Source organism: Ranitomeya variabilis, chromosome 8 (assembly GCF_051348905.1).
Source record: "Ranitomeya variabilis isolate aRanVar5 chromosome 8, aRanVar5.hap1, whole genome shotgun sequence".
In the NCBI taxonomy this organism is placed as follows: Eukaryota; Metazoa; Chordata; class Amphibia; order Anura; family Dendrobatidae; genus Ranitomeya; species Ranitomeya variabilis.
The window spans coordinates 215,651,053-215,661,748 of NC_135239.1; the positions used below are offsets into that span (position 1 = coordinate 215,651,053).

Sequence of the window (10,696 nt, forward strand, 5' to 3'; positions counted from 1 at the left end):
CAGTCACATATGGTGTAATGTCTGGGGGTTATATCAGTACTGGAGCGTTATAAGAGGGGCTGATATCAGTCACATATGATGTCTGAGGGTTATATCAGTACTGGAGCGTTATAAGAGGGGCTGGTATCAGTCACATATGGTGTAATGTCTGGGGGTTATATCAGTACTGGAGCGTTATAAGAGGGGCTGATATCAGTCACATATGATGTCTGAGGGTTATATCAGTACTGGAGCGTTATAAGAGGGGCTGGTATCAGTCACATATGGTGTAATGTCTGGAGGTTATATCAGTACTGGAGCGTTATAAGAGGGGCTGATATCAGTCACATGATGTAATGTCTGGAGGTTATATCAGTACTGGAGCGTTATAAGAGGGGATGATATCAGTCACATATGGTGTAATGTCTGGGGGTTATATCAGTACTGGAGCGTTATAAGAGGGGCTGATATCAGTCACATATGATGTCTGAGGGTTATATCAGTACTGGAGCGTTATAAGAGGGGCTGATATCAGTCACATATGATGTCTGGGGGTTATATCAGTACTGGAGCGTTATAAGAGGGGCTGATATCAGTCACATATAGGAGGGTCTCAGCAATGGACATATGCAGTTATTGGGGGTTTCTATACTTTGATGGGAATGGCTGATACCAGGGACAATAGCCCGCCCCTCCCTTGTGGAGTCTGATTGGCCGGTACTTGCTTGTCTGCTGTTTTTAGCTGCTGTTAACCCTTTGTCTTCTGTTGCAGCGCTCTTCTCCTGGCACCCGGTCCTCATGAGTCTGGCGGTGAGTCCTCCCTGCGCAGATTAGTCCTAATGTGACCATGTAGTGATGTGAGAGCAGTGCAGGCACCGAGCTAGAGAACATGGCAGGTGATAGCGGTGGGAGCCAAGTCTGCAGCAATGGAAGGAAAAAAGAGGAGAGCGGCGCAATAAATCCAGGATTTTAGTTACAAGTCATAAAAAAGACAGAGTTAAACTGACGCATTTCTGCCGTCCAGGATGCCCTTAATCGTATTAGACTTTATTTCTTCTGTTGTCACCGAGCACCAAGAAGAAGTGGTGGAAAGATGGAGATCACTGGACAGAGACCGCACTGACCTGCACATGAGGGACAGATGGACACAGAATTTACAACGTCCGGAGTCTGAGCCTCGTGCAGAATTCCCAGCACCTCCGGCCTCGGCTGCTGTCACTGAGGTCATTAATGGTCGTCTGAGGAAGGTTCTGCTGCTGAATGTACAAATCAGGAGGAGCCGTTCATCAGCAGAGCACACCTAGGCTACGTTTCCTACACCACTGTGATCCGTCTGTGTAGCTTAAACCTGCTCTATAGCTGCAGCATCTCCGGACTTGTCTCCCGTGGCTGCAGCGTCTCCGGACTTGTCTCCCGTGGCTGCAGCGTCTCCGGACTTGTCTCCCGTGGCTGCAGCGTCTCCGGACTTGTCTCCCGTGGCTGCAGCGTCTCCGGACTTGTCTCCCGTGGCTGCAGCGTCTCCGGACTTGTCTCCCGTGGCTGCAGCGTCTCCGGACTTGTCTCCCGTGGCTGCAGCGTCTCCGGACTTGTCTCCCGTGGCTGCAGTGTCTCCGGACTTGTCCCCCTTGGCTGCAGCGTCTCCGGACTTGTCCCCCTTGGCTGCAGCGTCTCCGGACTTGTCTCCCGTGGCTGCAGCGTCTCCGGACTTGTCTCCCGTGGCTGCAGCGTCTCCGGACTTGTCTCCCGTGGCTGCAGCGTCTCCGGACTTGTCCCCCTTGGCTGCAGCATCTCTGGACTTGTCCCCCTTGGCTGCAGCGTCTCCGGACTTGTCTCCCGTGGCTGCAGCGTCTCCGGACTTGTCTCCCGTGGCTGCAGCGTCTCCGGACTTGTCTCCCATGGCTGCAGCGTCTCCGGACTTGTCTCCCGTGGCTGCAGTGTCTCCGGACTTGTCCCCCTTGGCTGCAGCGTCTCCGGACTTGTCCCCCTTGGCTGCAGCGTCTCCGGACTTGTCTCCCGTGGCTGCAGCGTCTCCGGACTTGTCTCCCGTGGCTGCAGCGTCTCCGGACTTGTCTCCCGTGGCTGCAGCGTCTCCGGACTTGTCCCCCTTGGCTGCAGCATCTCTGGACTTGTCCCCCTTGGCTGCAGCGTCTCCGGACTTGTCTCCCGTGACTGCAGTGTCTCCAGACTTGTCTCCCGTGGCTGCAGCGTCTCCGGACTTGTCTCCCGTGGCTGCAGCGTCTCCGGACTTGTCCCCCTTGGCTGCAGTGTCTCCGGACTTGTCTTCCGTGGCTGCAGCGTCTCTGGACTTGTCTCCATAGAGCACATCAAGGACGTCATTGGTCACTGATCACACAGGAGCTGCCGGCAGCGGATCCTGATGATTTGTTAATTCAGTGGCAGAACCTTCCTCAGACGACCATTAGGCTACTTTCACACTAGCGTCGTACGACGCACGTTGCATTGCGACGTTCCGACGCATACCTGTGAAAAAAAAACACAACGGGGGCAGCGGATGCAGTTTTACAACGCCTCCGCTGCCCCATTGTGATGTCCGGGGAGGAGGGGGCAGAGTTCCGGCCGTGCATGCGCGGTCGGAAATGGCAGACACGACGCACAAAAAAACTTTACATGTAAAGTGTTTTTGTGCTGACGGTCCGCCACAACACGACGCATCCGTCGCATGACGGATGCAACGTGTGGCGATGCGTCGCAATGTGTCGCTAATGCAAGTCAATGGAGAAAAAAACGCATCCTGCGGGCAATTTTGCAGGATGCGTTTTTTCTCCAAAACGACGCATTGCAACGTGCATCACACGACGCTAGTGTGAAAGTAGCCTTAATGACCTCAGTGACTGCAGCCGAGGCCTCAGGTGCCAGGATTCTGGACTGGACAATACAGAGGTTGTAAATTCTGCGTCCATATTTCCATCAAGGGCAGATCAATGACGTCTCCACCCAGTGATTTCCTGATTTTTTTTGTATGTTGTGACTTCGGTGTAATTACACCAGAGCTGCGCTCACTATTCTGCTGGTTGTTATTGGAAACGGTCAGTAAGCTTGTGGACATTTCCTGCTTAGCTCTCCTCCTGTAAAATATGGAGACAGTTCACATTATTCTAGCAGAAAATGAACAAACAGGGCACACTAGATTTCAGCTCTGAAGGTACAGAACAGTCAATGTTCTATAACTGTGATTACAATGGAAACGCCAGGAGGAAATGTAATCAGCATATTTGGGGTGTGGGATCAGCGGCGCCCGATGGGATGGGGGATCAGTGGCGACTGACGCGATGGGGGATCAGCGGTGATTGATGCCGATTTGTCTTTGTTTTCTCTTTGCAGTTCTCCTTCTTCATGACAGAAGCCATCTTGGTTTTCTCTCCTGACTCCTCCCTGCTGCGCTCCTTCTCCCGTAAGGCGCGGGTGCGGGCACACTGGGCGCTGCAGCTCCTCTCCACCCTCTGCGCCACCCTGGGCCTGGGCATCATCTATTATAACAAGGTTGTACACGAGAAGCCTCACTTCTCCACGTGGCACGGTCTGCTGGGATTACTCGCCGTGCTGTGGGCGCTCGTGCAGAACGCCGGCGGGGTAACACTGCTGTACCCCAAACTGGTGCAGCGCTGGACCCTGTCTACCCGCAAGCTGTACCATGCCACCTCCGGCCTGCTGGGCTACCTGCTGGGATGCACCAGCCTGTTCCTCGGCATGTGTTCCCTGTGGTTCAGCGCCCATGTCACTGGCGCCTCGTGGTACATCTGCGCCCTCTGCCCGCTGCTCACGGGCCTGGTGGTGATGAATCAAGTCAGTAACGCTTATCTGTACCGGAAGAGGAGTCAGTCCTGAAGGGTCGGACCCCCGCGTGCCCGCCATTGAGGCGCAGGACCCCCGTGTGCCCGCCATTGAGGCGCAGGACCCCCGTGTGCCCGCCATTGAGGCGCAGGAACTCCGCGTGCCCGCCATTGAGGCGCAGGACCCCCGCGTGCCCGCCATTGAGGCGCAGGAACTCCGCGTGCCCGCCATTGAGGCGCAGGGCCCCCGCGTGCCCGCCATTGAGGCGCAGGACCCCCGCGTGCCCACCATTGAGGCGCAGGAACTCTGCGTGCCCGCCATTGAGGCGCAGGACCCCCGCGTGCCCGCCATTGAGGCGCAGGACCCCCGCGTGCCCGCCATTGAGGCGCAGGACCCCCGCGTGCCCACCATTGAGGCGCAGGAACTCTGCGTGCCCGCCATTGAGGCGCAGGACCCCCGTGTGCCCGCCATTGAGGCGCAGGACCCCCGCGTGCCCGCCATTCAGACATATTACCATCCCCACCCCAAGTGCCTGGCATTCACACGCAGGTCCCCCGAGTGTCCGCCATTCAGATGCAGGACCCCCCACGTGTCCGCCATTCACATGCAAGTCCCCCGAGTGCCCACCCTTTAGGTCTAGGACCCCCGAGTGCCCACCCTTCAGGTCTAGGACCCCCGAGTGCCCGCCATTCAGGCTCCTACGGAGCAGGAGACTCCACGTTACTTTTTTACTTTAACATTTCAATGACCAAAATAAAATGGGTGAAAATGCATAACAGCCGCCCCCAATCACCGAGCAGCGGCCCCCCGGGGGTCTCCATTCATACACGCTATGTGAAGATGTAAAATAAAAGGATTTCTGCTTTTTGTTTTTTTCTATAACTTTTAAGGCTGGTTTTTCATTTCCTCACACTCCATTCCCAGCTGGAGCTGCAATCACCACACTGCTGGTGGCTGTGTTCATTTTTTTACATCCCATAATCCAACACCGCAGTGTACGCACTGATCCAGCAGGTGGTAACCAGGAAACCAGCAGTATGGAGTGTGCAGCTCTGGCTGTGACTGGAGCAGAAGCACTGGAGGTAGAACTCCCCTCATCCCTGTTCTCGATTGGCCGCATGGAATAATAACATGGATGAGTGTCGCTCTGCGTCCAGAGTAGACACCAACTAATGCGGGAGAGAAAACGACAATCTGCAAGAGCTGCGATCCCGAACCTGCAGCCGAGACAGAGGCCGAGTCAGAAGTACAGGAGCCCAACAATGGCCGACGTTACTGCAGGCTATGGCTCACTCACAGCACCAGCAGAATAGTGAGTGCAGCTCTGGGGTATAATACAGGAGGTAACTCAGGATAAGTAATGTAATGTATGTACACAGTGACTGCACCAGCGGAATAGTGAGCGCAGCTCTGGGGTATAATACAGGAGGTAACTCAGGATAAGTAATGTAATGTATGTACACAGTGACTGCACCAGCAGAATAGTGAGCGCAGCTCTGGAGTATAATAAAGGATGTAACTCAGGATCAGTATTGTAATGTATGTACACAGTGACTGCACCAGCAGAATAGTGAGTGCAGCTCTGGAGTATAATACAGGATGTAACTCAGGATCAGTAATGTAATGTATGTACACAGTGACTGCACCAGCAGAATAGTGAGTGCAGCTCTGGAGTATAATACAGGAGGTAACTCAGGATCAGTAATGTAATTTATGTACACAGTGACTGCACCAGCAGAATAGTGAGTGCAGCTCTGGGGTATAATACAGGATGTAACTCAGGATCAGTATTGTATGTACAGTGACTACACCAGCAGAATAGTGAGTGCAGCTCTGGGGTATAATAAAGGATGTAACTCAGGATCAGTAATGTAATGTATGTACACAGTGACTGCACCAGCAGAATAGTGAGTGCAGCTCTGGAGTATAATACAGGATGTAACTCAGGATCAGTATTGTATGTACAGTGACTACACCAGCAGAATAGTGAGTGCAGCTCTGGGGTATAATACAGGATGTAACTCAGGATCAGTATTGTATGTACAGTGACTACACCAGCAGAATAGTGAGTGCAGCTCTGGGGTATAATACAGGATGTAACTCAGGATCAGTAATGTAATGTATGTACACAGTGACTGCACCAGCAGAATAGTGAGTGCAGCTCTGGGGTATAATACAGGATGTAACTCAGGATCAGTAATGTAATGTATGTACACAGTGACTGCACCAGCAGAATAGTGAGTGCAGCTCTGGAGTATAATACAGGATGTAACTCAGGATCAGTAATGTAATGTATGTACACAGTGACTGCACCAGCAGAATAGTGAGTGCAGCTCTGGAGTATAATACAGGAGGTAACTCAGGATCAGTAATGTAATGTATGTACACAGTGACTGCACCAGCAGAATAGTGAGTGCAGCTCTGGAGTATAATACAGGAGGTAACTCAGGATCAGTAATGTATATACACAGTGACTGCCCCAGCAGAATAGTGAGTGCAGCTCTGGGGTATAATACAGGATGTAACTCAGGATCAGTAATGTAATGTATGTACACAGTGACTGCACCAGCAGAATAGTGAGTGCAGCTCTGGGGTATAATACAGGATGTAACGCAGGATCAGTAATGTAATGTATGTACACAGTGACTGCACCAGCAGAATAGTGAGTGCAGCTCTGGAGTATAATACAGGATGTAACTCAGGATCAGTAATGTAATGTATGTACACAGTGACTGCACCAGCAGAATAGTGAGTGCAGCTCTGGAGTATAATACAGGATGTAACTCAGGATCAGTAATGTAATGTATGTACACAGTGACTGCACCAGCAGAATAGTGAGTGCAGCTCTGGAGTACAATACCCATAAATAATGTTGCTGGCTTGTGTGGGTTACTCTGCTTCATTCTGATCAGTTTGGACTTTGCGGACCCCCGCCGTATCCATTGCTCCCGGATCAGCACTATTCCCATGATGCCACTGAATGTGTCAGATAAACACAATTTAATAATTTTTCAAAAAAGTTTAATCCAGACAGAAAAATATGAACATTTACATCCCCCGGACCAGAAAATGAAAATCCTCCTTGAGGAATAAGAGTTCTTTCCCCAGGTCCAGCAGATCGGCACCAGCTCGCCTGTCACACACGGGTGCAGAGGGTCCTCCACAGTGATGGCACATCCCATATAAAAGTGCTGCCCCCCGATTTTGGTAGTGTTATCGGAGGACTCTGAGAAGGGGGAGGGAAGGTGCTGGGAGCGGAGCTGGCGGGTCCATGGGGCGCTGTGGGGTCCACTGTGCAATGTAATACCAATAGTGAAGTGGCGGCCCCCGCAGGATGTGTAGTGGGTCCATGTCCTGCTCCTCCAGGAGATGGCGCCGTGTGCTGGATGGCTGATAGCGGGTTATACCATGGGCGCTGCCGCTGCACTCGGCTCCTGGGCGGCTGCAGGATCTGCTTTCCCACCGGCGCTGCTGCTGAAGGACGTCTCATGTGACGCATCGTCCTCTTCCTCCTCCTCTTCCTCCATGCTCGGCCATGATGTCTGGTCTTCTACTCTCTTCAGCCGCTCGTTCAGCGCCTTCAGCGCCAGCTGCCTGCAGAGGGCGAGGGGAGAAGTCAGAAGGCGATCACCCGCCGGCATCTATACATACACCCCGAACGGCGGAGTCCCCAGGACTGTGCTATATGAGATACAGCAGTCCAATATTCTGTGTATCTGCCCCTGATGCGGCTGCAGGGCACGTCTTATACCCCTGCGAGGCGGTCCGGGGGGCACTGGGCTTGGTCCAGCTCCTCCAGTCTCCCCGGCCCCGCGCTCCTGTGTACATGCACCGTCAAGGGCAGAGCAAACTACTGCAATGCGCATGTGCCAGAAAAGGTCAAAGGGCCCTGGTGCATGCGCACTGCGGTAGTGCATGCGCCTGTGCAGGAGCGTGACGCCGGGGACACCGTGGAAGACATAGGACGCATCTGCCGTAAGAAGAGAGGAGGCGCCGGACCCAGACCACCTGAATAAAAGGCGCTTTACTAGTCATGCAGGCCGGATCGGGCGAAGATACACAAGATATTAGACTGCTGGATCTCAGGGCTGAATGGTGGTGGTCCGCAAACCTGGGGACGGGTTCACTTTAACTCTGCACAACTGTTATTTAAAGTGCCGGCGTCCAGTCTGATGTCAGTAATCAGTTATTATTCTACAGCTTCCCTAGAGATTGCGCATAAATGTCTCATTTTCAAGATCTCTGCTTGCGGTCAGTGCATAGAAACATTATTTCACAGGCCGAGCACGCATTATAGTCTGGTCCTACTGACTACCTTGTACTTCTCTATAAAACATGATTCTTTGCCACTTTCCCTTTAAGTGCAGCAAATCCTGACCTCTAATAAACCCACCAGTCTTCTTGGTCGCACTAATGGGGCTGCGGGGGGTTTAGAGCTGCAGCGGCCCATGCTTTCTTCGGAGGTCTCTTTGCATCTCCTGTCTGGGGGGTATACAGAGAGCCCCTCCACGTTCTGTGCCAAGGCCAGAAATGCCCCCCCGGGGGGCGCTGCCAAATCTTATTAATCAGCCGCTGATCGGCTTCATGCACCAGAAAAGATCATCCGGAGCGTGAAGCGCCGGCCCCAGGGCCCTGCAGGGAGAGTGCCCCCGTGTGCGTCCTGGAAAGCGGAGTGACAACCAAAATGGCCGCCATTACCGCCGCTGCCCCAGACAGGCCATAGTGAAGGCAATCGCCCATTCCTCAGTATTCTTTACCTCTGCTTCCTGTCAGTGAATGTGAACATTCCCATTTATATCAGAAACATGAAAACTGTCCGCACGTGACACAGGGGAAGGAAGGCGCGACCAGAGAACTCTCTGGAATGACCGGTCGTGTCTCTGCCGCTGAGGGTTTGTTACAGTCTATCCATCCTTGACCAATACACTGCAGCAAGACGTTTGTGTCCACTGGATACACTGTAACAAACACTCAGCTGTGAGAAGCATCGGATCTGTAACCAGGAATGTCCCCCTCATTTATAACAAGCAGAGACATTGAGCAAGTTGTATTTTTACCTCCTGCGCTCGGCGTCTTGGGGGTCGGTGCCCGGTAAGCTGATGGTGATGGAGGATGGCGCGCCCACATCATATCTCTTGACGGCCCGCGGGCAGAGATGCAGTTTCACCAGGCCGGCATGTGCGAGGGTCCCCAGAAGAGCAGCAGCGGGCTGCAGGGGCGCAGGGAAGAAGCTGGCAAAGGAGAAGTGGTCGGCCATGTCTCCCCGGCCGCGGCTGTGCCTCTGGTAGAAGCGCAGGTACACCCATCCGGACAGCAGCCCCAGACTGTACCCCACCAGCATCTGCCCCGGGATCAGCCTGGCCACCGTCAGGACTACAACCCCCAGCAGTGCCAGCTGAGGCAGGAGCCGCACCCAGCGCTGAGGCTCCACGAGCCCGTCTCCAATCGTCTGTTTATGAGCCACCAGGACGGCGCCGGCAAACGCTGGGAAGCCGTGGACCCGCGCAGAGAAGAGGAAGTGCAGGTCAGAGGTCGCGGCGTAGGCCACCAAGAAGAAGAGGGAGCTCAGGACCCCCACAGACACACTGACCACGCCATAGAACAGGAGCAGCTCCGGGGCCCCCCACAGCGGCTCCAGCCGGCGCCCGGCCCCCAGCGTCAGCAGCAGGTTCACCAGGACGTCCCAGAGGTGCAGCTCCACCAGTCCGTGCGTCACCAGCGTCCAGAGCCACAGATTGGGGGGCAGCAGCAGTCCAGGGGTGACGGCCAGAACGTGAGCGCTGTCCACCCAGAAGGAGAGGAGGTAAAGGAGGACGACGGCCCCCCACAGGCACTTCACCAGCACGCTGCTCCCGGACAGCGCCAGCACCAGGCGGTTAGCGGGGATAGAGCGCAGCATGGCGGCACTGACGTCCAAACCTGGGGTCACCCTGCCCCCGACACCCTCAGCACAGAGAGGAGCCCCCCAGTATGGGAAGCACAACGCCGATCCTCCTGCAAGGTCTGCAACTGCGTCCTCTACAGAGGGTCCTCAATACAGTGACCCCAAAACTGCCCCTACAGAGGGTCCTAGATAAAGGGTGACCCCAAAACTGCCCCTACAGAGGGTCCTAGATAAAGGGTGACCCCAAAACTGCCCCTATAGAGGGTCCTCAATACAGGGTGACCCCAAAACTGCCCCTACAGAGGGTCCTAGATAAAGGGTGACCCCAAAACTGCCCCTACAGAAGGTCCTCAATACAGGGTGACCCCAAAACTGCCCCTACAGAGGGTCCTAGATAAAGGGTGACCCCAAAACTGCCCCTACAGAGGGTCCTAGATAAAGGGTGACCCCAAAACTGCCCCTACAGAGGGTCCTCAATACAGGGTGACCCCAAAACTGCCCCTACAGAGGGTCCTAGATAAAGGGTGACCCCAAAACTGCTCCTACAGAGGGTCCTCAAGTGACCCCAAAACTGCTCCTGTAACGAGTCCTAGATGCAGGGTGACCCCAAAACTGCCCCTATAGAGATTCCAAAATACAGGGTGACCCCAAACCTGCCCGCATTGAGTCCCCACCACCACGTGACCCTATTCGGTGCCCACTAAGCTCTGCCCCTACAGAATCTGTGGGAGAGGCTGCTGTGGGCCCTATAGAGGGTAAGGAGCGCCTGACGAGGGCCCCCAGCACAAGCTGCCCCTATGCCGCCCCCTATAGAGCCGCCCCGTGCTATGACTTCCCCTGCAGAGTCCGCACCATTAACTTCCAGTTCTGGGTGTCCCCCCAGTAATTCCTCCCCCTATTTCCGGCCCCTACACTGGTCTCCTCGGTTCCGCCCCCGGTGCTCGCGCTCCGGCCGCTCTCCTGCTCCGGGTCCGGCCTGTTCCGGGGAAACCGCCGGACACTTCCACCCGACAACGTCACCAGCCGCGCAGCGCACAAACA

At 54.5% G+C, this 10,696-nt stretch overlaps 2 protein-coding genes across 6 annotated transcripts in view; one reads left to right on the forward strand and one right to left on the reverse strand.

Annotated features, from left to right (window-relative positions):
• Positions 1–4,653, forward strand: part of CYB561D2 (cytochrome b561 family member D2) — a 260,718-nt gene extending 256,065 nt beyond the window's left edge. For 3 of the 4 annotated variants that reach the window (XM_077277025.1, XM_077277023.1, XM_077277024.1), the window contains exons 3-4: positions 752–789; positions 3,322–4,653. In XM_077277025.1, coding sequence (XP_077133140.1) covers positions 752–789; positions 3,322–3,825 — 542 coding nt within the window. In that variant the 3' untranslated portion in view covers positions 3,826–4,653. The remainder of the gene's footprint in view (positions 1–751; positions 790–3,321) is intronic. The other variant, XR_013218495.1, reaches the window with a different exon arrangement.
• Positions 4,654–6,752: 2,099 nt separating this feature from the next.
• On the reverse strand, positions 6,753–10,660 carry TMEM115 (transmembrane protein 115). Of its 2 annotated transcripts, none has more exons than XM_077277029.1 (3): positions 10,309–10,660; positions 8,829–10,150; positions 6,753–7,365 (listed from the first exon to the last, which is right to left on the reverse strand). In XM_077277029.1, the coding sequence occupies exons 2-3, from the start codon at positions 9,668–9,670 to the stop codon at positions 7,173–7,175; spliced, it is 1,035 nt and encodes a 344-aa protein (XP_077133144.1). In that variant the 5' UTR covers positions 9,671–10,150; positions 10,309–10,660; the 3' UTR covers positions 6,753–7,172. The 2 variants fall into 2 exon arrangements, with proteins under 2 accessions (XP_077133144.1, XP_077133142.1); XM_077277027.1 differs by having other exon boundaries at positions 8,829–10,191.
• Between the last annotated feature and the right edge of the window lie 36 nt (positions 10,661–10,696).